The 24,601-nt window shown below is 43.0% G+C and overlaps 1 protein-coding gene across 4 annotated transcripts; it reads right to left on the bottom strand.

Annotated features, from left to right (window-relative positions):
• Positions 1–8,689: 8,689 nt before the first annotated feature.
• On the bottom strand, positions 8,690–23,699 carry LOC139263316 (uncharacterized). 4 transcript variants are annotated; one of them, XR_011593100.1, is made up of 3 exons: positions 23,047–23,685; positions 22,371–22,454; positions 16,868–17,314 (listed from the first exon to the last, which is right to left on the bottom strand). XR_011593100.1 is itself a non-coding variant. In XM_070879192.1 (2 exons), exons 1-2 carry the CDS (start codon positions 10,038–10,040, stop codon positions 8,961–8,963), a joined length of 861 nt encoding a protein of 286 aa, XP_070735293.1. In that variant the 5' UTR covers positions 10,041–15,157; the 3' UTR covers positions 8,690–8,960. The 4 variants fall into 4 exon arrangements, 2 of the variants coding, with proteins under 2 accessions (XP_070735293.1, XP_070735294.1); XM_070879192.1 differs by lacking the exons at positions 16,868–17,314; positions 22,371–22,454; positions 23,047–23,685 and adding exons at positions 8,690–9,746; positions 9,966–15,157; XM_070879193.1 differs by lacking the exons at positions 16,868–17,314; positions 22,371–22,454 and adding an exon at positions 8,693–9,746 and having other exon boundaries at positions 23,047–23,689.
• Between the last annotated feature and the right edge of the window lie 902 nt (positions 23,700–24,601).

Consider the following 24,601-nt stretch of genomic DNA (forward strand, 5'->3'; position numbering starts at 1 on the left):
GGCCCCATTGCAATAGCTCTGTTTTCCACCGATTGGTCACAAACAATGAATGTCCCAACAAAGACACCTATTAAATTCCAATCGGTCACAGTATGGTCAAGATGTTTGTACAAATGTTCACATCAACTCCAACAATCTCCAGAGTACATCCGAACTCCCCCGAGGTTGAAGCACAGCAGCCTTTTAAAGGATGCAACATGTGATGTAGAACATGGCGTCTATAACGCTGTGATTCGTTCTGGTTAGTTCCATTTTTTCCGGGCGGTTTTTTGGGCGAGCGATATTGTGGGCAATATGTGTGCGAGGTGGTGAAAGTGACGCTGAGCGATCTCATGGCCGCTAGTTTTGGCAAATGTGATCTTTACGACAAAAAAAAGTGGGCGGGTGGTATTATTGAATCTCGGCGTTAATTCCATGCGGAAAGTAACGCTGGGCGATATTATGGGCGTTGATTTCGCCCATTCTGATGATTTCGCCCCCAAAAAATGGGCGGGCGGTATTATTTTTTCCCAGCGTTACGCACATGGGGAAAGTAATGCTCACCGATAAGTTTCCGAAAAATGCCCATCAGTTTCCATTTTGTGGTTAAATGAGCGATATATGGGCGTTATATGTTATTTCAGCAGTAAAATGGACGTTAAGTGGCCATTAAGCATGCAAAAAAAAGTGGAAAATCTAGCCCTATATCTTTTAGCTGTTTGCTTAATTCCATTACGTACTGTCTGATTCAGTCCAGTAATGGTCCTAGGATCAGTCCTCCGATAATTGTACCCTCAGGTAATTTCATGGCACATCCTGTCATCAGCTCGTAGGGTGTTAGCCCCGTAGTCCGATTGGGCGTTGCGCGCAATCTCATTAATATTGTGGGTAATAATTCCGGCCAGGATTGCCCGGTTTCCTGTATGGTCTTGGCCAGTGAAGTTTTAAGAGTCCGATTCATTCACAGTCCCGTTTCGATGTTGCCCATACCTCCCCGAGATATGAGCAAATCGTTCCCCGTCTCCCTTCTTTAGACCAGTCCCGGGTCAAGGACTGTATGCTGCCAACGTGAGCATGATTCTCTAGCTTGTTACGGCCCCACAGGGCTGTCCTTACTCGGCCCGAACAATCTTTCCACATTATCTTTCTTCCCCTGGGGTCTATTAGTGCCCCCAGTTGGTCTAATAGGTCGATTTCCAAAATAGTTCATTCAGGATTATTACACATCCAGAATTGGGCTGGGATTAATATCCCTGCTACCTCCAGGACCATCACTTTTCACTTTGCAGTGCCGGGTCGTGGTTCCACCTACTCCCCGTATCAATAGTGATTGTTTAGTAGCTGACGGAGGTATATCTGTTGGATTGTCAATCAGTCCGAACATAGCCATCTGTCTCTTTGTCTGTCTTAGTCTGGTCAACTTTTCTAACTTAAGTTTAATCTTTTCACTAAATCTCAGATACTGCCAGGTAATTAGAACACCGGCTTTATTTCCTCTTTCTTTAGTTTGTTTTTCCCACCAAACCCTTTGTTTGGCAGGTTCAACTGACAGGTCCCACCCATCTTCTTTCATTTTGAGAATTAATTTCTTATGTTTATCTGCGAAAAATTTGATTTTTTCCCCCAATCATCTTCTCCGGATTTTGCCATAGTCTCACTATGTCTTACCTTATAACAACTTTTAATTTGTCCACAGATTTTTTTATCTTGCTCGAATTCCCCTGCTGACTGACACATAACGCCACAGATTACATCGGATTTTGCGAGTGGTATAATAACGTACTCACTCAGTGATGGTCTGTCACGGTCTGTGGTCTGTCCTCCGGTCGAATCCTGATGACTACACCAAATTGAAGTGGAATGTTTATGTGACACTCGACATACAAGTCCGTTTGGTACAAATTATAAGCCGTTTATTTTTGCTTGCAAGGGAGAGCAGTTCACACCTGAGTTCCCAACTCAGTTCAACACCCACTCTCTCCGAACAACATTTTGTCAACATATTTATACATTTACTTGATCAACTTAGAATGTGCACATGACAGTTATGGTTAACAACATTCAGCAGTTTTTAAATGTAATCAATTTAAGTGTAATCACGTCTGATCGGGTCATGTGTTGTTTGTCACTCTGAACAGGTGTGTATGTGTCCTAATTATATTTCTAAGAATTGATTAAGTGGAAGTCCGTAGCGTGCAAGGTGCAATGTTAACCCCCTGTTTGCTGAAGGATGATTTGTCCCACTTCACTCTCCCCTCAGTCTCTCTCTTCCCCCCCCAGTCTCTGATTCTCCCCCCAGTCTCACTCTCTCTCTCTCCCCCCAGCCTCTCTCCCTAGTCTCTCTCTCTACCCCCTCCCAGTCTCTCTCTTTCTTTGCCCCAGTATCTCTCTCTCCTACCTCCAATTGTTTCTCTCCAACAGAAGGCAGCGAAAATGTTTGTGTAGATAATCACAGCGATATTTTAGGGAAAAGTCCTGTAGATTATCCAAAAGCCCAAGAAGCAGATCCACTGGCAATGAGCTCCACACGGCCCCACTTCCGGCGTCCTTGTATGTTGCACATGCGCGACCAAGTCAAGCGCACATGCGCAAAAAGGGGGCGGAGTCCAAGACGCACATGCACAGAAAAACACAAAAAAGTTGTTGTAATAATCACTCTGGTCACAAAAATACCCGTCAACTATTACCCTTTGCTTTCTTCCACAGAGCCAATTTTGGATCCAATTTGTCATTCTCCCTTGGATCCCATGGGCTGTTACTTTTTTTAAATCTGCCTGCCATGTGGAACCTTGTCAAAAGACTTGCTGAAATCCATGTAGACTACATCAAACACACTGCCCTCATTGACTCTCCTTATTACCTCCTCAAAAAATTCAAACAAGTTAGTCACACACGACCTTTCCTTAACAAATACACGCTGACTGTCCTTGATTACTCTGTGTCTTGAAGGTTTATACTGTCCCTCACAATTGATTCCAATAATTTGACCACTACCGAGGTTAAACTAACTGGCCTGTAATTACTCAGTTTAACCCCTTTCTCCCATTTAAAACAATGGTACATACAACCAAGGTTGGGAACTAAATAATCAAGGGTACGTGACTTTTCGAAAAGATAGGCAAAATGGAAAAGGAGATTGGGTAGCCCTGATAATAAAGAATGAGATAAAGGACAGAAAATAGAGAGTAGGAATAAACGGGTCATTTTCGGGTTGGCAGGCTGTAACTAGTGGGGTGCCACAAGGATCGATGCTTGGGCCCCAGCTATTCACAATCTATATCAGATTTGAATGAGGGGACCAAATGTAATATATTCAAGTTTGCTGATGATACAAAGCGAGGTGGGAATGTAAGTCGTGAGGAGGATGCAAAGAGATTTCAAGGGGCTATAGACAGGCTAAGTGAATGGGCAAGAACATGGCAAATGGAATATAATGTGGAGAAATGTGAAGTTATCCACTTTGGTAGGAAAAATAGAAAAGCAGAGTATTTTTTAAATGGTGTGAGATTGGGAAATGTTGGTGTTCAGAGGGACCTGGGTGTCCTTGTACATGAGTCACAAAGTTAACATGCAGGTACAGTAAGCAATTAAGAAAGCAATGGTATGTTGGCCTTTATTGCAAGAGGATTTGAGTATAAGAGTAAAGACATCTTATTGCAATTATATAGGGCCCTGGTGAGATTGCACCAGAAGCATTGTGTACAGTTTTGATCTCCTTACCTAAGGAAGGACATACTTGCCATTGAGGGAGTGCAATGAGGGTTCACCAGACTATGAGGAGAGACTGAACAGACTAGGCCTATATTCACTAGAGTTTAGAAGAGTGAGAGGTGATCTCATTGAAACATACAACATTCTTACAGGGCTTGACAGTGTAGATGCAAGGAGGATGTTTCCTCTGGCTGTAGAGTTTAAAAACAGGGGTCATAGTCTCAGAATTAGGGATCAGCCATTTAGGACTGAGATGAGGTGAAACTTCTTGACTCAGAGGGGTTGTGAATCTTTGGAATTCTCTACCCAGAGGGCTGTGGAAGCTCAATCTTTGAGTATATTCAAGATGGAGAGCGATAGATTTTTGCATATTAAGGGGATCATGGGATATGGGGACAGTACAGGAAAGTGGTGTTGAGGTCGAAGATCAGCCATGATCTTTTGAATGGCGGAGCAAGCTCGAGGGGCTGAATGGCCTACTCTGGCTCCATGTTTTTATGTTTTTAGGAAGTAGGAGAAATTATCTTAGCCCAGAAAATCAGGATGTAGAATCAGTATGGGTGGAGTTAAGAAATAACAAAGGGAAGAAAACACTGGTGGGTGTAATTGATACTCTGTCCAACATTATGCTTACTGTTATGGGGGCCTATAAATCAAGACATTTAGAGTAGCATGTAACAAGGGTTGTGCAGTAATCCTGGGGGATTTTAATCTTCATATAGACTGGACAAACCAAATTGGCAAAAGTAGTTGTAGGACAAATTCATGGAATGCATTCGTGACAGTTTTCTGGAACAATATGTCGAGGAACCAAATGCGTATTTTAGATCTAGTCTTGTGCAATGAAACAGGATTAATGAGTAGTCTTATAGTAAAGGGTCCTCTGGAGAAAAGTGATGGAAATATGATAGAATTTCATATTAAGTTTGAGAGTCATGTGATTAAATACGCAACCCGGGTCTTAAATTTAAACAAAGCCAATTACAGAGGTATGAGGGACAAGTTGGCTTATGTAGATTGGGAAATTAAATTAAAAGATACGACGGTCGATAAGCAACGGCAAACATTTAAATAAATAATTCATAATTCTCAACGAATACCTTTGGCCAATAAAAACTCTACCAGAAGAGTACATGTGTGGCTAAATAGAGAAGTTATGGATCGTAATAGATTAAAAGCTTACTATAGTGCCAAAAAGAGTAGTAAGCCCGAGGATTGGGAGGGTTTAAAAAATCAGCAAAGGATGATAAGAAATTGATGGAGAAATAGAACATGAGAGTAAACTAGCAAGAAATATTAAAACAGATTGTAACATCTTTTACAAGTATATAAAAAGGAAGAGATTAGCGAAAGTAAATGTGGGTCCCTTAGAGGCAGAGACAGGAAAAATTATAATGGGGAATGAGAAAATGGCAGAGACTTTAAATAAATATTTTGTGTCGGCCTTCACAGTAGAAGACACAAGGAACACAAAGAAATTGTGGAGAACCAAGAGTCTAATGAGTGAGGAACTTAAAGTAATTAATATTAGTAAAGAAAAAGTACTGGATACATTAATGGGATTAAAAGCTAACAAATCTCCTGGACCTAATGGGCTGTACTCTATGATTTTAAAAGATGTGGCTTCAGTGGATGCATTGGTTTTGATCTTCCAGAATTCCCAAGATTCTAGAATGGACCCCGAGCATTGCAAGGTAGCAAATGTAACCCCACTGTTCCAAGAAAGGAAAAAGACACAAAATGGGGAACTTATACGCCAGTTATCCTGACATCAATAGTAGATAAATTGTTATAATCTATTCTTAAGGACATGGTAATAGGGCACTTGGAAAATCACAATCTGATTAGACAGAGTCAACACGGTTTTATAAAAGGGAAATCGAATTTAACAAATCTATTAAGAGTTTTTTGAGGGTGCAACTAGCAAGATAGATAAGGGGAAACCAGTGTAGTATATTTGGATTTTCAGAAGGCATTCAATAAGGTGCCATGCAAGAGGTTGTTACACAAGATTACGGCTCATGGAATTGGCATGGATTGAGGATTGGTTAACCAACATGTAACACAGAGTAGGAATAAATGTGTCATTTTCATGATGGCAGGGTGCAACTAGTGGAGTGCCACAAGGATCAGTGCTTGGGCTCAGCTATTTACAATCTATAGCAATGATTTAGATGAGGGGACCTGGTGCAATGTATCCAAGTTTCCTGGCAATACAAAGCTAGATGGGAAAGCAAGCTGCAAGGAGGACATAAAGAGGCTGCAAATGGATATAGACCAGTTACGTGATTGGGCAAAAAGGTGGCAAGTGGAGTATAATGTGGGGAAGTGTGAAGTTATCCACTTTGTTGGGAAGAATGGAAAAGCAGAATATTTTTTAAAAGGGGAGAAACTAGTAAATGTTGATATTCAGAGGGATTTGGGAATCCTTGTACACGAATCACAGAAAGTTAACCTGCAGGTAAAGCATGCAATTAGGAAGGGAAATGGTATGTTAGCCTTTATTGCAAGGCGGTTGGAGAAAAGAGTAAGGATGTCTTGCTACAATTATATAGGGCTTTGGTGACACTGCACCTGGAGTGCTGTGTAGTTTTGGTCTCCTTACTAGGAAAGGATATTAGGGATGGGCATTAAATGCTGGCCTTGCCAGCGATGCCCACATCCCATGAACAAATAACAAAAACATACTTAGAAGAGGTGCAATGACGGTTCACTAGATTGATTCCTGGGATGAGAGGGCTGTACTATGAGTAGAGATTGAGTAAAATAGGCCGAAATTCTCATTGAAATGTATAAAATTCTTAGAAGGCTAGACAGAGTAGATAGAAAGGCTGTTTCCCCAGGCTGGAGAGTCTCAGGATAAAGGGTCAATCATTTAAGACTGAGATGAGGAAAAATTTTGACACTCATAAATCCAGCTTAAAGGGTGGGATGTAGTAGTCATTACAAGGAACTAGCTACATGTTTGGCCTGATTGGGAGCTAAAAATTCCAGGCCATAGGATATTTAGAAAGGACAGAGAAATTGGGAAAAGAAGGAGAGTAGCAATATTGATAAAAGATACCGATACAACAGTAGAAAGAATGGTTTTCAGTAAGGTTGATCACACAGTGGAAACACTATGGGGCCGACTTTGGTGGACATACCGGCCACTACCGCCTGCAGAACGCCCGCATACCGCCAAGAATAGCAAGTTTGGTGGAAAACAGCTGCATACCACAGACATATCGCTGTGGCGCAACATTGGTGACTGACATACCACCGAGCAGTATGCGCACCATCCGCCGACACTGAAGACCCGATATACCGCCGAAAACTGGAACATTGGTGATTCACCGCCGACGTGCCACCCTGAAGCATACCGTTCTGGAAAACGGGCTGATATACGTAGGAAAGTGGGCGGAGTGCATGGTGCGTTCATTTCGACATCGGAGGAGCATTGAAGCACATCAGTGGAGCAGGGAAAAAATGAATTTTAAATCAAAGAAGGTTTTTTGGAGGCAAAGAAGGAGTTATGTAGGTCATTTTGTTTATTTAAAAATCGGCAAACATTGTGAAAAATCAGGAACACGTGAGAGAAGCAGTAGCATTTGAAGAGTTTAAAAGAAAGAAGGCCTTTTGGAGTACATTGGTTGATCTGAGTGTATTGGAGGAAATCTCTCTGTCCATTACAATGGGGCCTGCATTATCTCAGCCTGTATTGCTGACAACTTTTCTAATGCAGGATGCAGATGGCAGAATGTTAATTGAACAAAATTATCAGGATGATGTAGTAAGTCGGAGAATGAGAAGGAGGAGGAGCAGGCCTTACCCGCCAAGGAATTTCAGTGCAACGCGCTAATATTTGGGCCTGACCGAGCGACAGTGTGTTTGAAGACTGCTTTTCAAAAAAGAGGTCCTAGATGAGATTTGCCAGCTCATTAAGGCAGACCTGCAGCCCAAGTATCACCAACTCTCTGTGGAGTAGAAGGTCACTGCGGCACTTTCCTTTTATGCGTCTGGCTCTTTTCAGTCACCAGCTGCGGACATATGCTGCATATCCCAGCACGCTGCACATACCAGCATTCGTCAGATAATCGATGCACTGTATGCACGCAGAATGGATTTTATTAAGTTTCCAATGACCATGGAGGCACAGAGAGGGCGTTGGGTTTTGCACGCATCGCTGGCTTCCCAAAGATTCAGGGTGCTATAGACTGTACCATATTGCAATGAGAGCACCGTTACAGGAGGCGCAAGCATACCGAAACCATAAGGGATTCCACTCCCTCAACGTACAGCTGGTCTGTGACCACTTACAGCGCATCATGGCAGTAAATGCCAACTTTCCAGGGAACATCCATGATGCTCATATCTTGCGTGAGAGCACTGTGTCTGACATGTTGAAGTCTCAGCCATAAGGAAAATGCTGGTTGCTGGGGGACAAAGGGTACGGCCTCGCCACCTGGCTCTTGACCCCCTGCAGAACCCTCGGACACAAGCCGAGCAACGCTACAACAAGAGCCATATAGCCACACGTAATATTATCGAAAAGACAATTGGAGTGTTGAAGCAACGTTTTCGATGCCTGGACCACTCAGGAGGCAGACTGCAATACCACCCTGAGCAGGTTGCTCAGTTCACAGTGGGGTGCTGCATGTTGCAAAATGCGGGTACAGGAATTGGCAGAGGGGACTGCAAGACCACCTGTGGAGAGAGTACAGCGGCCGGAGGAGGAAGAAGGGAAAGATGGGGGGGGGGGGTGGGAGGATGAGGAGGAGCGTAGCGATGAAGCCATGGCACCCCCACCACCACAGCGTAGGCCTCGAGGAGAGTACGCCAGCACAAGATTGTTACGCCAAAAGCTCATAAATGAACGCTTTGCTTGAATGTGGAAAGCTGTGCTTCAATTTATTCTGGATAGTGTGTTGGACCCCGCTGACTGTTAATCCTACACCAAAAAGTTTGACACTGTACAAGAGTGGTTAAATTCAATCGGAACATTTATGTAGAAATATGAAAAATATGGAAGCATTTTAAAGCTTTGTAAAACGTTAATTTGAAAAACTGTTACAACTTAAATCTTGAAAGCGGTAATTACTTTTTGAATAACTGTTACAACTTTAAAACGTTACTCTTTGAAACCCTGTTACAACTTTAACATTTACTTTTTGAAAAACTGTTTCAACTTTAAAATAGCTTTAATAACTTTCAATAAATGTTTAACTTTTTATAACTTTCAAAAATATTTTCCACATCAACTTTACAATTAAGTGTACATGAGAACATCACTATCCACTACCGCAGCCACGTACTGCCCCACCTTTCTTATCCTCGCCCTTCTCTTTGCCAATGCCCCTGCCCACGGTCCTCCTCCCCAGTCGTTTGGGGCGAGACGTTGGAGGCGCAATGAATGCGTGCTCAGGAGAAGCTCCTGATGTGGAAGGCACGGCTTCAGGGCTTGGAGCTGCTGGCAGCTCCCCACCCTCAGTTGGTATCGACCTGACCACCACGACACGGTGGGGTTCCGCGCCATATTCCGGTCCAATAGATTGCTCAATGCCAACGACGGAGTTGGTGTTTCGCTCCATCATGGTGATGAGACGTGTCATGTCCTCGGACTGTCGGTTGAGCGCCGCAATGTTTGCGACTATGCTAGCCATGGCCGTGAGCAGCTCTCGGCCTACGTCCACGCTGTCCTGTGACAGATACTCCATGTTCTGGTACGCGTGTGTCTGTCTGGCAACACCACCGAACCTTTGCTGCAACAACCTCCATCGCTGTAACGCTGGGGGTGCCTTGCTGCTGCACACAGCTTGTTCCCGCAGAATCCTCGGAGCAAATTCGGATTCCGAGGAAGACAGATTCAGTGCTGGACAATGATTCAGCTCCGACAGGTGGCATTGGTCTGTCCTGCTCTGACACCAGATCAATCTGTACCTCCACTGGCTGGAGGAAGATGTGCTGTTCCACTTCCTCTTCGTCTTCATCATCTCTGTGAGGGGTGACGACAGAGGTGGTGGCAATGGGTTGGTCTTCTGCGCTATGTGCAGAGGGGTGGTTTGAATCCTCCGACTCTGGAAGTACAAAACAGTACATTAGTGGGGTCAAGCTTACATGTGGAGTACAGTCACGTAGTGCAATCTTACTTAAATGTCCACCACTGCTGCATTACTGCATGACATATCACAGACAGACAGACAATACATCTCCCAACATTGGAGTACATCACATGAGCCCAACATTACAATACATTACACGCCCACAACACAGACCGGGGATTGTATTGAACTGACCATCCTGTGTGGTGGATGGGTCAGCTCCAATGTGGGTGGTGGCGCGGTTGATATCCCCGACGAGCAACAGGGCATGGATTTCTATGTGACTGAGGGATTCTTGCGTTGGGGGTCCTCCCCCAGTGCACTGCTGATCAGCTGCTATTGCAGATTTCTTCTTCTGTATAGAGGAAAGTAAATCAAGGTGTCTTCAATCCATTCAACATCACACACACACACACACAGACACAGACATTTACATGGTACATGGCACATGTGGGCTCCATAAATAAAATCATTACTTACTCTTGCAACTCTCACCAGGTCGTTCCATCTCTTACGGCAGTGCTCTCCACTCCGTACCATTGTGCTTGTTGAGACAGCCTCCTGATCTCAACCCATATTTTATTGTACAGCTTTGGAAGCGGCCTTCCACGGCCATCCTTTGTTAAATCAGAGTATCTCTGCGTTATGTTTTCCAGCAGGGCAGGTAGCTCTGTGTCATCGAAGGCCGGAGCCGTCAACCTCCCATCCTTCTCAATATTCCTGCGCTTAAACATTTTCTTCAGGGGTTCTATTGTGATATTAATTTGTGGTTTGATGATTTATAGTTTTATTATTAGCCTGCTGAATGAATATGATGATATTTCCAACCAAGGCAGCAGACTTCGAGTGCCTCATTACTTCTTCTCACTGCCTCTCCTCACTGCCACTCTCTGCGCATGCCCACATGACCCTTGACCCCCGAAATCATGGCGAACTACAATTATGCAAGAAAAAAAAAAAATCAGGCATGCGCAGTGCGCCGCTATACTGTCGATCAAGAAAAGCCCTTCTCCGGCTCGACTCGACTCTGCCAGACTGCCCGCTGCACAACGCTAGCACAACGTTGACAGACCGTCAAAAAGATGGCCAAAGTTGATCCCTTGCATCTCGACGGTCGGCCGATGGAGAAAAACAACGGACCGCCGCAATACCACCGGGAACTCAGCGGACCGTCGGTAAGCACCAAAGTCGGTCCCTATGTGTAGAGCTAAGGAACAGGAAAGGATGCAAAACTCTGGTTGGAATTGTCTACAGACCTTCCAGTAATAGTGATAAATTGGGAAGGGGGAATGGAACGTACAAATACAGAGAGGAGGGATGAATATAGCAAAAACATTGTGGTTATAATGGGAGATTTTAATTTTAATGTGATATCAAGAAATGGCTGAGTGCACTGGATACAGCAAATTCTATGGACCCCTACACCATTCCGGCTGTCGTGCAGAAGACAACTGCTCTAGAACTAGCCGTGCCTCTAGCCAAGCTGTTCCAAAACACTGGCATCTACCGACAATGTGGAAAATTGCCCAGGTATGTCCTGTCCACAAAAAGCAGAACAAATCCAATCCGGCCAATTACCGTCCCATCAGTCTACTCTCAATTATCAGCAAAATGATGGAAGGTGTCATCGAAAGTGCTATCAAGCAGCACTTACACACCAATAGTCTGCTCACCGATGGCCAGTTTGGGTTCTGCCAGGATCACTTCGCTCCAAAACTCATTATGGCCTAGATCCAAACATGTGCAAAAGAGCTGAATTCCAGAAGTGAGAGGAGAGTGACTGCCCTTGGCATCAAGGCGCCCTAATAAAATTGAAGTCAATGGGAATCAAGGAGAAAACTCTCCATTGGCTGGCATCATACCTAGTACAAAGAAAGATGGTTATGGCAGCTGGAGGCCAATCATCACAACCCCAGGACATCGCTGCAGGAGTTCCTCAGAGCAGAGTCCTGGACCCAACCATCTTCAGCTGATTTATCAATGACCTACCCTCCATCATGTCAGAAGAAACATAGAAACATAGAAAATAGGTGCAGGAGTAGGCCATTCGAGCTTGCACCACCATTCAATATGATCATGGTTGATCATGCAATTTCAGTACCCCATTCCTGCTTTCTCTCCATACCCCTTGATCCCTTTAGCCGTAAGGGCCACATCTAACTCCCTTTTGAACATATCCAACGAACTGGACTCAACAACTTTCTGTGGTAGAGAATTCCACAGGTTCACAATTCTCTGAATGAAGAAGTTTCTCCTCATCTCAGTCCTAAATTGCCTACCCCTTATCCTTAGACTGTGACCCCTGGTTCTGAACTTCCCCAACATCGGGAACATTCTTCCTGCATCTAACCTGTCCAATCCCGTCAGAATTTTATACGTTTCTATGAGATCCCCTCTCATTCTTCTAAATTCCAGTGAATATAAGCCTAGTCGATCCAGTTTTTCTTCATATGTCAGTCCTGCCATCCCGGGAATCAGTCTGATAAACCTTTGCTGCATTCCCTCAATAGCAAGAATGTCCTTCCTCAGATTAGGAGACCAAAACTGTACACGATTTTCAATGTGTGGCCTCACCAAGGCCCTTATACAACTGCAGTAAGACTTCCCTGCTCCTATACTCAAATCCTCTTGCTATGAAGGCCAACATGCCATTTGCCTTCTTCACCACCTGCTGTACCTGCATGCCAACTTTCACTGACTGATGTACCATGACATCTAGGTCTCGTTGCACTTCCCCTTTTCCTAATCTGTCACCATTCAGATAATATTCTGCGTTCCTGTTTTTGCCACCAAAATGGATAACCTCACATTTATCTACATTATACTGCATCTGCCATGCATTTGCCCACTCACCTAACCAAGTCACCCTGCAGCCTCTTAGCATCCTCCTCACGGCTCACACTCCCACCCAGCTTAGTGTCATCTGCAAACTTGGAGATATTACTTCAATTCCCTTGTCTAAATCATTAATGTATATTGTAAATAGCTGGGGTCCTAGCACTGAACCTTGCAGTACCCGACTAGTCGCTGCCTGCCATTCTGAAAAGGAACCGTTTATTCCTACTCTTTGCTTCCTGTCTGCCAAACAGTTCTCTATCCACATCAATACATTACCCCCAATACCATGTTGATAAGAATTAGGAACAATAGTAGGCCACACCGCCTCTCGAGCATGCTCTGCCATTCAATAACATCATGGCTGATTTTCGACCTCAACTCCACCTTCCCACTTGATCCCCATAATCCTTTGATTCTCCTAGAGTCCAAAAATCTATCTCAGCTTTGAATATAATCAATCATTCAGCAACCACAACCCTTTGGGGTAAAGAATTCCATAGAATCACAACCCTCTGAATGAAAAAATTCCTCATTTCCCGACCCCTTATCCTGAGCCTGTGCCCCCTCTGCAGCCAGGGGAGACAACCTCTCAGCATCTATTCTGTCAATCCCCCTCAGAATCTTGTATGTTTCAATGAGATCAACACTCATTCTTCTAAACTCCAGAGATTATAATTCCAATCTACTCAATCCCTCCTCATAGGACAGTCCTCTCATCCCAGGAATCCAACTAGTGAACCTATGTCCCTTTGTAACTACCTGCTTCCATCTACACAACTGCCTGTAGCTGCAAACTTGGATATGCAAGACTTGTCTGCGTCTGCCTTTAATGGACCCACATTCCCCCTTTACCACACTCTTTATGAATATATTTTTATACAAACTTGCTGTTAGCTTTAATATCCCTTGTCAGTTCTAAAATGTATTGTTCTCGAAAACTGTCCTGACTACGTTCCAAAAATGAATTGCCTTTACTACTAAAACTGTTCTGCTTCTCCAGTGTTTTAAAAATTCATGTGATGTGGGTGTTGCTGGCAATGACAGAATTTATTGCCCATCCTTAATTGCCTTTGGGAAGGTGGTGGTGAGCCGCTGCCTTGAACCGTTGCAGTCCATGCGGTGAAGGTACTCCCCTAGTGTTGTTGGGGAGTTCCAGGATTTTGACCCAGCGACGACGAAGGAACAGTGATAGATTTCCAAGTGAAGGTGGCATGTGACTTGGAGGAAAACTTGGAGGTAATAATGTTCCCATGTGCCAGCTGTCCTTATTCTTCTAGGCAGTAGAGGTCGAGGGTTTGGGAGGTGCTGTCGAAGTCTTGGCAAGTTGCAGCAGTGCATCTTATAGATGATACACCATGCAGCCTGGGTGCGCCGATGGAGGAGGAATTGAATATTTAAGGTGGTGGATGGGGTGCTCGTCAAGCGGGCTGTTTTGTCCTGGATGGTGTTGATATCCTTGAGTGTTGGAGCTGCATTTGTCCAGGCAAGTGGAGAGTATTCTATCACTATCCTAACTTGTGCCTTGTAGATGGTGGAAAGGCTTTGGGGAGTCAGCAGGTAAGGTGGGGGGTTCGACGATGGTAATGCTGTTGAATGCCAGGGAGCGGTGGTTAAATTATTTCTTGTTGGAGATAGTCATTGCCTGGCACTTTCCACTAATCAGCCCAAGCCTGAATGTCATCCAGGTCTTGCTGCATGTAGGCATGGACTGCTTCATTAACTGAGGAGTAGTGAATGGAACTGAACACTGCAATCATCAGCGAACATCCCCACTTCAGCAGCAAACCTGAGGACTGGGAGAAATTTAGAATTCAGCAGAGGAGGACAAAGGGTTTAATTAGGAAGGGGAAAATAAGTATGAGAGCAAGCTTGCAGGGAACATAAAAACTGACTGCAAAAGCTTCTATAGATATGTGAAGAGAAAAAGATTAGTGAAGGCAAATGTAGGTCCCTTGCAGTCAGAATCAGGTGAATTTATAAAGAAGAATAAAGAAATGGCAGACCAATTGAACAAATAGTCACTAAGAAAGACACAAATAACCTTCCGGAAATACTAGGGGACCCAGGTTCTAGCGAGAAGGAGAAACTGAAGGAAATCATTATTAGTCAGGAAATTGTGTTAGGGAAACTGATGGGATTGAAGGCCGATAAATCCCCTGGGCCTGATAGTCTGCATCCCAGAGTACTTAAGAAAGTGGCCCTAGAAATAGTGGATGCATTGTTGGTTATTTTCCAACATTCTATAGACTCTGGATCAGTTCCTATGGATTGGAGGGTAGCTAATGTAACCCCATTTTTTAAAAAAGGGAAAGAGAAAACAGGGAATTATAGACCGGTTAGCCTGACATCAGTAGTGGGGAAAATGTTGGAATCAATTATTAAAGATGTAATAGCAGCACATTTGGAAAGCAGTGACAGGATCGGTCCAAGTCAGCATGGATTTATGAAAGGGAAATCATGCTTGACAAATCTTATGGAATTTTTTGAGGATGTAACTAGTAGAGTGGACAAGGGAGAACCAGTGGATGTGGTGTATTTGGACTTTCAAAAGGTTTTTGACAAGGTCCCACACAAGAGATTAGTGTGCAAAATTAAAGCACATGGTATTGGGGGTAATGTATTGATGTGGATAGAGAACTGGTTGGCAGACAGGAAGCAAAGCGTAGGAATAAACAGGTCCTTTTCAGAATGGCAGGCAGTGACTAGTAGGGTACCGCAAGGTTGTGCTGGGACCCCAGCTATTTACAATATACATTGATGATTTAGATGAAGGAATTGAACATAATATCTCCAAGTTTGCAGATGACACGAAGCTGGGTGGGAGTGTGAGCTGTGAGGAGGCTGCTAAGAGGCTGCAGGGTGACTTGGACAGGTTAGGTGAGTGGGCAAATGCATGGCAGATGCAGTATAAATGTGGATAAATGTGAGGTTATCCATTTTGGGGGCAAAAACACGAAGGCAGAATATTATCTGAATGGCGACAGATTAGGAAAAGGGGAGGTGCAACAAGACCTAGGTGTCAAGGTACATCAGTCATTGAAAGTTGGCATGCAGGTGCAACAGGCGATGAAGGTGGCAAATGGTATGTTGGCCTTCATAGCTAGGGGATTTGACTATAGGAGCAGGGAGGTCTTACTGCAGTTGTACAGGGCCTTGGTAAGGCCTCACCTGGAATAGTGTGTACAGTTTTGGTCTCTTAATCTGAGAAAGGACGTTCTTGCTATTGAGGGAGTGTAGCGAAGGTTCACCAGACTGATTCCAGGGATGGCTGGACTGACATATGAGGAGAGACTGGATCAACGGATGAGAGGGGATCTCAGAAAACGTAGAAGATTCTGACGGAACTGGACAGGTTAGATGCGGGAAGAATGTTCCTGATGTTGGGGAAGTCCAGAACCAAGGGACATAGTCTTAGGATAAGGGGTAGGCCATTTAGGACTGAGATGAGGAGAAACTTCACTCAGAGAGTTGTTAACCTGTGGAATTCCCTGCCGCGGAGAGTTGTTGATGCCAGTTCATTAGATATATTCAAGAGGGAGTTAGATATGGCCCTTACAGCTAAGGGGATCAAGGGAGATATATTCAAGAGGGAGTTAGATATGGCCCTTAGAGCTAAGGGGATCAAGGGGTATGGAGAGAAAGCAGGAAAGGGATACTAAGGGAATGACCAGCCATGATCTTATTGAATGACAGTGCAGGCTCGAAGGGCCTACGCCTGCACCTATTTTCTATGTTTTAGTCTTTCTTTGCTGGCTTTTAAAAGTTTCCCAATCCTCTGGCCTCCCACTAGTCTTGGCCACATTGGATGCCCTTGTTTTTATTTGATACCATCCCTTATTTCCTTAGTTAGCCACAAATCGTTATCACTTCTCTTACAATCTTTCCTTCTCATTGGGATATATTTTTGTTGCGAGTTATGAAATATCCCCTTAAATGTCTGCCACTGCTCATCAACCATCCCACACTTTAATTTATTTTCCCAATCCACTTTAGCCAACTCTACCTTCACACCTTTGTAGTCTCCTTTGTAGTCTCCTTTGTTTAAGCTTAGGACACTGGTTAGAGATCCAACTTTGACACCTTCCAACTGAATTTTAAATTCAACCATGTTGTGGTCACTCATTCCTAGAGCATCCTTTACTCGGAGATCATTTATTAATCCTGTCTCATTGCACAGTACCAGATCGAAGATAGCCTGCTAGGTAGAAAACTGATGCGAAGATATAATAGAGGGTGAAGCTCCCACACAAGAACAGCACTGAAACACAAGCTAAATACTTTAATTGATGACCTTTAACCAAATAGGAAGAAAGAACTTTGATGTCCGCTGCTTGGATTGTACTTGAAGCAGAGGTTAAAGGACTGTTCTATCCAAGTGTGCCAGTGGACCTTGGCCTTTCCTTATTTTTCAGGCTCACACCAAAAAAGAACAGAACAACAACAGAACAAAAAAAGTGCTTGAAGAGTTAATTTTCTTGGAAAACTGCATTCAACATTTTCAGTGTGCAAATCCATTAAAGCTTGGAATACAAAGTACAAGAATCATTTAATTTTCCAGTTTGTGTGAAGTAAATATTCAAAATTCAAGCTTGTGTTATTAGTTCATACAAAGCAAAACACAAGTCAGTCACATTCTAACGGAAAAATCCCAGTTTTTTGCAGAGCCACTCTTCAGTAAAGTCTTCTATATTTCTAATTTCAAACACCTGAAAGAAAAATACATACTTAAATCACTAATTCAAGTGACGCCTTTATCTCTCAACTGCAATAAGTTAGTCTGCATTCTTGATAAATGCTTACTTTGTGAGGCAACCCAATAGCATAGCACACTATCGGTTAATGAGCAAAGACAACATTGTCTGTTAAGCGGCGGACTAAATTAATTTCTGCAATTCAATAAAAATTGTCAAGAAAGATTTTAATCTTATTCAAGAAAGGGAGCTCTCAACTTGTACTGTACTTTAAACTTCAACAATGAAGTGTCCCCAGTCTTGTAGGGAGCAGGAAGAGAAGGCAGAACAATCAGTGCCCTAATGACGATCGAATGGCTGCCACTGGAACATATGTTGATGCTAACTGATCAGGCTCAGAAGAGTGCAAGATACTGGACAATGCTGTTTATTCAAAAAATTATATCACATGTTTAAAGATAGTTATTAAACACTAGTGGGTATATCCCTTTTCTGTTGCGTGAACCACAATACTACATTCAGCTTTGCTTTTTCAGCACACACCCATGCCTTGAGGCAACTCTACTTTGAGGTGGGTGGCAAAGGTATGGTTAAAGACAGGCTTTCAAATGGCTTCTAAAACGATTGCAAGGAATTAGGCAGAGAGTTACACAGCAGAGCATCCAGATAATGAGTGGGAATGAAACAATGGTCAGAAGGTGCAGGAAGTAAGTAGTAACCTGGTTTTAGAGTGAAGAATGCGTGATGGGAAACAAGACTGAAGGAAATTACAAAGTCGAACACGGCCATGGAGATATCAAGCCTGAAGCCCGAAGGTGATGGAAGGCATGGACTACGGTTTAAGTGCTGGAATGGGAGAAAAAAAGATTGGTGCAGTGTTGACAATACGAGCAGATTAAGAAGTCAAAAAAACAATTAGGAAGACAAAGAGGAACTATGAAATTAAGTCATCAAGGAACACAAAACAAAACAGTAAAATATTTTGCAGGCACATCAAAAAAGAGGTTGGGATGGGAATAAGGCCATTAAGGGATAGACAGGATAATACCACAGATAACGATAGAGAGATGGCAGAAATATTAAATAATTATTTTGCTTTAGGAGGGAGGTAGAACAGATGGACATGACATTGGATGATGAGATTATTTTTAAATGCACTTCTCATTACTAAAAAGAGGGTATATATTAAATAAACTAATCAAACTCAGGATAAAATCACAAGTCCGGATGGATTGCATTCACACATTTTAAAAGAATCTAGGGACAAGATAGCTGAGGCAATACTACACATTTAATAATTCGTTCGAAAAAGGTGTAGTGCCAGAGGACTGGCAGATAGCCAACGTAATACCTATATTTAAAGGGGGATAGAACATGCCCAGGGAATTATAGACCAGTCAGCTCAACATAGTGTTAGAAAAAAATAATGGAATCCCTACTAAAAAGGAGAAAATAGAACATCTAGAAACAAAAATATGAATAGTCAGCATGGATTTCAGAAGGGAAAGTCTTGTTTGACCAACCTCATTGAATGGGGGGGGGGGGGGGGGGATGAGAGAGAGCGAGCGAGAGAGAAAAAAGGAGAGAGAGAGAGAGAGAGAGAGAGAGAGAGAGAGAGAGAGAGAGAGAGAGAGAAAGAGAAAGGAGAAAGAGAAAGGAGAGAGAGAAAGAGAGAAAGAGAGAAAGAGAGAAAGAGAGAAAGAGAGAAAGAGAGAAAGAGAGAGAAAGAGAGAAAGAGAGAAAGAGAGAGAAAAAGAGAAAGAGAGAAAGAGAGAGAAAAAGAGAGAAAGAGAAAGAAAGAGAAAGAAAGAGAGAAAGAAAGAGAGAGGAGAAAGAGAGAAAAGGAGAGAGAGAGAGAGAGAGAGAGAGAGAGAGAGAAAAAAAAGAGAAAAAAAGAAAGAGAAACAAAAGAAAGAAAGAGGAGAGAGAGAGAGAGAGAGAGAGAGAGAGAGAGAGAAGACAATGGTAATGCAATAGATGGAATTTATCTAGATTTTCAAAACGCTTTCGATTTGGTGCCCCATAATAGAATGATGAACAATGTCAGAGAATGCGGAGTCAGGGGACAAGTAGCAGAATGGATAGCTGGCTGGCTTCAAGACAGAAAGCAGAAAGTAGAGGTAAAAGGTAGTTATTCACAATGGCAGAAGGTGGGTCGTGGTGTTCCACAAGGATCAGTGCTGGGACCACTATTGTTCACAATTTATATTAACGATTTAGACTTTGGAATCAAAAACAATTTCTAAATTTGTGGATGATACCAAATTGGGGGTGAGAGTCAATACTGAAGAGGACTGCAACAAATTACAGGAGGACATTAATAAGCTTGCAGAATGGGCATATAATTGGCAAATGAAGTTCAACACAGAAGGCCATTTATTACTTGGAGAGTGCAAGTGTAGGTGGGGTAGAGGAACAAAGGATCTCCGAGTACAAATACACAAATCACAAAGTTGCACCACAGGTTAGCAAGGCCATAAAAAAAGCAAACCACGCACTAGGGTTTATTTCTAGAGATATAGAAGTGAAAAGTAGTGAAGTTATGCTAAAACTGTATCGAACCTTGGTTAGACCACACACCGAGTACTGCACACAGTTCTGGTCGCCATATTATAAAAAGGATATAGAGGCACTGGAGAGGATGCAGAGATTTACAAGGATGATACCAGAAATGCAAGGGCATACATATCAGGAAAGGATGAACAGGCTGGGTCTCTCTTCTCCTGAAAAAAGGCTGAGGGTGATCTACTAGGAGGTATTTAAAATCATGAACGGTTTTGAAAGAGCAAATGCAACTTGCGGGGAAGAGCATAACTAGAGGCCATCAATATAAGATAGTCACCAAGAAATCCAATAGGGAATTCAGAAAAGACTTCCTTACCCAAAGAGTGGTGACAATGTGAAACTCACTACCACAAGGAGTGATTGAAGTGAATAATATAGATGCATTTAAGAGGAGACTAGACAAGCGTATGAGGGAGAAGGTGTAAGGATTCGGCGAAAACATCGACAGCAAAAGCATAAACTTTTAGACTTTAAGATTTAGACATTGCTTTTAACTTTGCTGTTACTGCAGAAAGGCAGACAGCATGACGTGGGACAGGTCCAAACATGTTCCACAGGAATACACATCAAGTGGGCAGGAAAGCATCGCAGGAAGATGGTTGATGGGGTGGGGGGGGGGGGCCCTTTGTCATGTAATGGGAACCAATCAAAGATCAAGAGTGGTCGGTGCTCAAGACACAAAGGAAGCTTTTTGACCACCCAGACTTGTTGGAGCCTTATTCCCAGGAACAGGACAGTTGACAAAGACACCATCTGAAAAGGTGTCTTGTTTGCTCTTTCAGTTGGACTGCCTCAGGCAAAGGACTAACTTTTGGCGCAAGAAGACGCATTTTTGCAGGTATGAGAGGCGCGGATTTGGCTTCCAGCTCTCTTTCCTCTTCTACACTTGCTTGCTTCTTTCCACGCACTCAAAGACTAGGCACTCCGTCTGGGACGGAGAGAAGAAACACCATCTACGTGCGGGGAGCCTTGCTCATCAGAAGCAGAGAGTAAGCCAGAGGGGTAATTGGTGAGCATTTATCCCAGCCCACACATCTTTAAGACCACTGCGTAGTGTGAAGAGGCGTCGTGTGTCCCAACCAAGCTTTAGGGGTTTAGTGGGGAGGTTTTCTGCATGGATCATAGGCGTATGCACATTCTGTTGGACCGATTTGGTGGTGCCCTATCGAATCAGTAGGGGTGTTTTTGTGGGTACTTCGCGTTAGGGGCTTGTTCAGACAGGCCAGGGTTGTGTGTTGTACTGTGTTTGTTTGTTTTATGCCACCAGGGTGTGTTTTACTGGGTGCAGGTGTGTGCTTTAACTTGAATAAAAACATTGCGGCGGTTGAGACCGAAAATCTGTCTATAACTCTTTCTGTTCACTACTATAATTCCGGTGTCTAGAACTGTTGTAAAGGGGCTGATTCGAAACCACCAAGGGCAAAACCACTTACAGAATACCTGGAGAATACTTTCCTTACCAGAATAGAGGGTTATGCTGATAGATTTAGATGAGGAAAGCCGGGGGTGGGGGGGGGGGGGGGGGGGGAGGCTAGAGTGGAGCATAAACACTCTGGACTGGTTGGGCCGAATGCCTACATAGGATATACGACACAAAAACAGAACAATGTTGCAGGAGGTGGAAGAAAACAGACTTGATCATGGAGTGCACGATGTAGGAGGATGAGGAGCGAGGTTGAACACCTTGCTAAATTGAGATCTCCTAACATACTGAGATGGCAAAAATTATAAAACCAATCATGAATTATCAGCTTCTAGCATCTCTCTAGGAAGTCCGTTTCTAAGTGCACTCAACATAAACAGTGAAATCTGGTACCTTAAAAGTTCCCCAAGTGGGGAAAGTCATCATCCAATATGCCACACAGACCAGAAGATGCTCAGTTAAAAAATTCCACTCTGTACCAAATTAACTGATCTTAGCCAGAGAAACAGTTGGACAACCACAATTTCTCTCAGGGTCAATGCGCTACTAAGTGGAAAACAAAGAGCAAGTCGTCCCCACTTCTGATTGTTATTCATTGATCCTTCCTGGAAAATGCTCATGCATAGACAAGGGGTCTGAAAAGGTTATTTCAGCCGAGTTTGCTTGCGACACTCATGTCTTAAACCCACACATTAGTATCTACTAGTGCAGGGTAATGGAGGATTGTTGGCACCCAAAGAATCATAGCCAGCAATAATGTCTCTCCAAGAGGGGGAAAAACTAAAATTTTTGTAACCATTCTTGGTCATTTGCATCTGAAGTACCATCCACACAAGCGTACAAAATTATTTATTCAATATAGAAAGAGGAACTTATACAAAAACCGAGTTTCCCAGTTCAGAATGAAAGAATAAAAAGCATACAATTTGATGCCACATGCCCATGCAAGAATAACTAATGTCATTTATATTAGTGGCAACTCCACTTGACAGCATTGTAAACTAAACAGTGATGATGCCGGCTTTGGTGGCTACCAGGTGCCATCACATACTCTACATGTTATGTATGTAAACTTGTATATACCTTGTACAGCCACCAGAGGGCTCATCCCCCTGGGAGCACAGGTACTTAAGGAGGCCTCACAGGCTGGAGAGGCACTCTGGAGACCTGCAATAAAAGACTAAGGTCACACTTTACTTTGAGCTCACAGTATCCAGTCAGACTCTTTATTCATATAACACTACATGCCCCTGTTTTTCTGACCTCAGGCAGGCTAAACTCTTACTCTGCTGTGTGTTGTTTTCTTGTCTGGACTTCCAACATTGGAAAAAGCCTGCAGTCAGAAAGTTAGTCACTGCAACTATGTAGTTGTTTCTCCATTGCCAAAAAGCACTAAATTATACCCTGCAGTGCAAATCAGGCGATTTCAGAGTATTGGGAGATAAAACACAGTACAACGGCAGGTAGCAATTCTACAACATATAGCCCAGGGGAAAAAGTGATGCAGTCATTCTCCCCTTTATTATAATACCCCAATGAAGATTTGTATTCTGCTAGCAACAGTAGACTGAAATTGTTGGGAGTAGCTCCTCTAGCAAAGAGGAATTGTTTTAACCTTCACCCAATTGCCCCCACCCCCTCAAATATTCACTTTAATGTGGAAACAATCATAAAACAGGCAGACTACAGTAATCAGCTTGTAAAAATGAAAGCTGTATATACAAGTTCTGGAAAATACATTTAAATTATAAACTCTCACCTTGGTAAATTCTGCTAAATCCACCAATCCAATTTTGCTCCCAGCATACATCATCATCTGTTCAGGCTTGCAACCTTAAACCAAAAGCCACAGAAAGCCATTATAAACTAGAAACTGATTTTTAAAATCAGAGCAGACTGTAATTTTGCATCATCTTGTGCATTCCTTCAAGCCAATCCTCCTGCCACACAGGATAAGGAACTTGTATACATGTCATAGAAATTTCTCAACACAGAAGTCTTTATGATTGTGAAGGTTTATAAGGTAAAAAACTATATTGTTTCCACTGGCCAGCATGATGTTACACAAACTCACAGATTTAGGATGATCAAAAAAAAGGAATTAAAACTATAGTTGAGAGTCCAGGAAGTGTCTTGAAATGGAATTAGATACTTGCTTGAAAAAGAAAAATATTGTTGGATATGGAGACCAAGCAGATATTACATATTTCAAACCCAAAAAGAAAGTTTGATTTCATCATCTGTAATGGTTTTAACATGTAGCTGTGTGAGCTGCTGCACTGATATTTCAACAGCTAAAAGCAGAACCATTAAATTACTGATTCAGAATCGAATCCCAGTGTGCTGTAATGTGGGATGAGCTATTGTGCAGAGGACATCACACTAAACAACATTAAACCCAGATACTATGCACTTGCTATACTGACGCATTTTACTGATATCAATGCAAATGACATCCTACAAAAGTGTTCAATCAATTTTCTTTCAGATCATGTACGTCTGCAGTGGTACAGACTTGCCTTATTTAATTTGAATAAAATGAAACAGGTAAAATTTCCCCCTCAAAAAAATTCTTCTGGAACACAGTAAATCCTAGAAAAACATCAGGTTATTAATTAATTGTTCAATCATAACTGGTTATATTTCACTATTCCTGACGTGAAAAAAGCTGCAACTTTCTGCAGCAGTCAAAAGTAACAACAGAATCAAAGATTACGACACAGGAGACGGCCATTCGACCCATCGTGTCTGTACTGGTCGAAAGAGAGCTACCCAGCCTAATCCCACCTTCCGGCACTAGGTCCGTAGCCCTGTAGATCATGGCTCTTCAAGTGCACATCCAAGTACTTTTTAAATGTGATGAGGGTTTCTGCCTCTACCACCTTTCAGCCAGTGAGTTCCAGACTCCCACCACCCTCTGGGTGAAGAAATGTTTCCTTATCTCCCCTCTAATCCCTCTACCAACTACTTTAAATCTATGCCCCCTGGTTATTGACCCCTCTGCTAAGGGAAACAGTCCTTCCTATCCACTCTATCTAGGCCCCTCATACTTTTATACACTTCAATTAAATCTCCCCTCAGCCTCCTCTGTTCCAAAGAAAACCACCCCAGCCTATCAAATCTTTCCTCATAGCTAAAATTTTCCAGTACTGGCAACATCCTCTTAAATTTCCTCTGTACGCTCTCTAGTGCAATCACATCTTTCCTGTAATGTGGTGGCCAGAACTCTAGGCAGTACTCAAGCTGTGGCCTAACTAGTGTTGTATATAGTTCTAGCATAACTTCCCAGCTCTTGGCCCCAAGTTTCGACATGA

The sequence above is a fragment of the Pristiophorus japonicus genome, chromosome 4 (genome assembly GCF_044704955.1).
Source record: "Pristiophorus japonicus isolate sPriJap1 chromosome 4, sPriJap1.hap1, whole genome shotgun sequence".
Classification (NCBI taxonomy): domain Eukaryota; kingdom Metazoa; phylum Chordata; class Chondrichthyes; family Pristiophoridae; genus Pristiophorus; species Pristiophorus japonicus.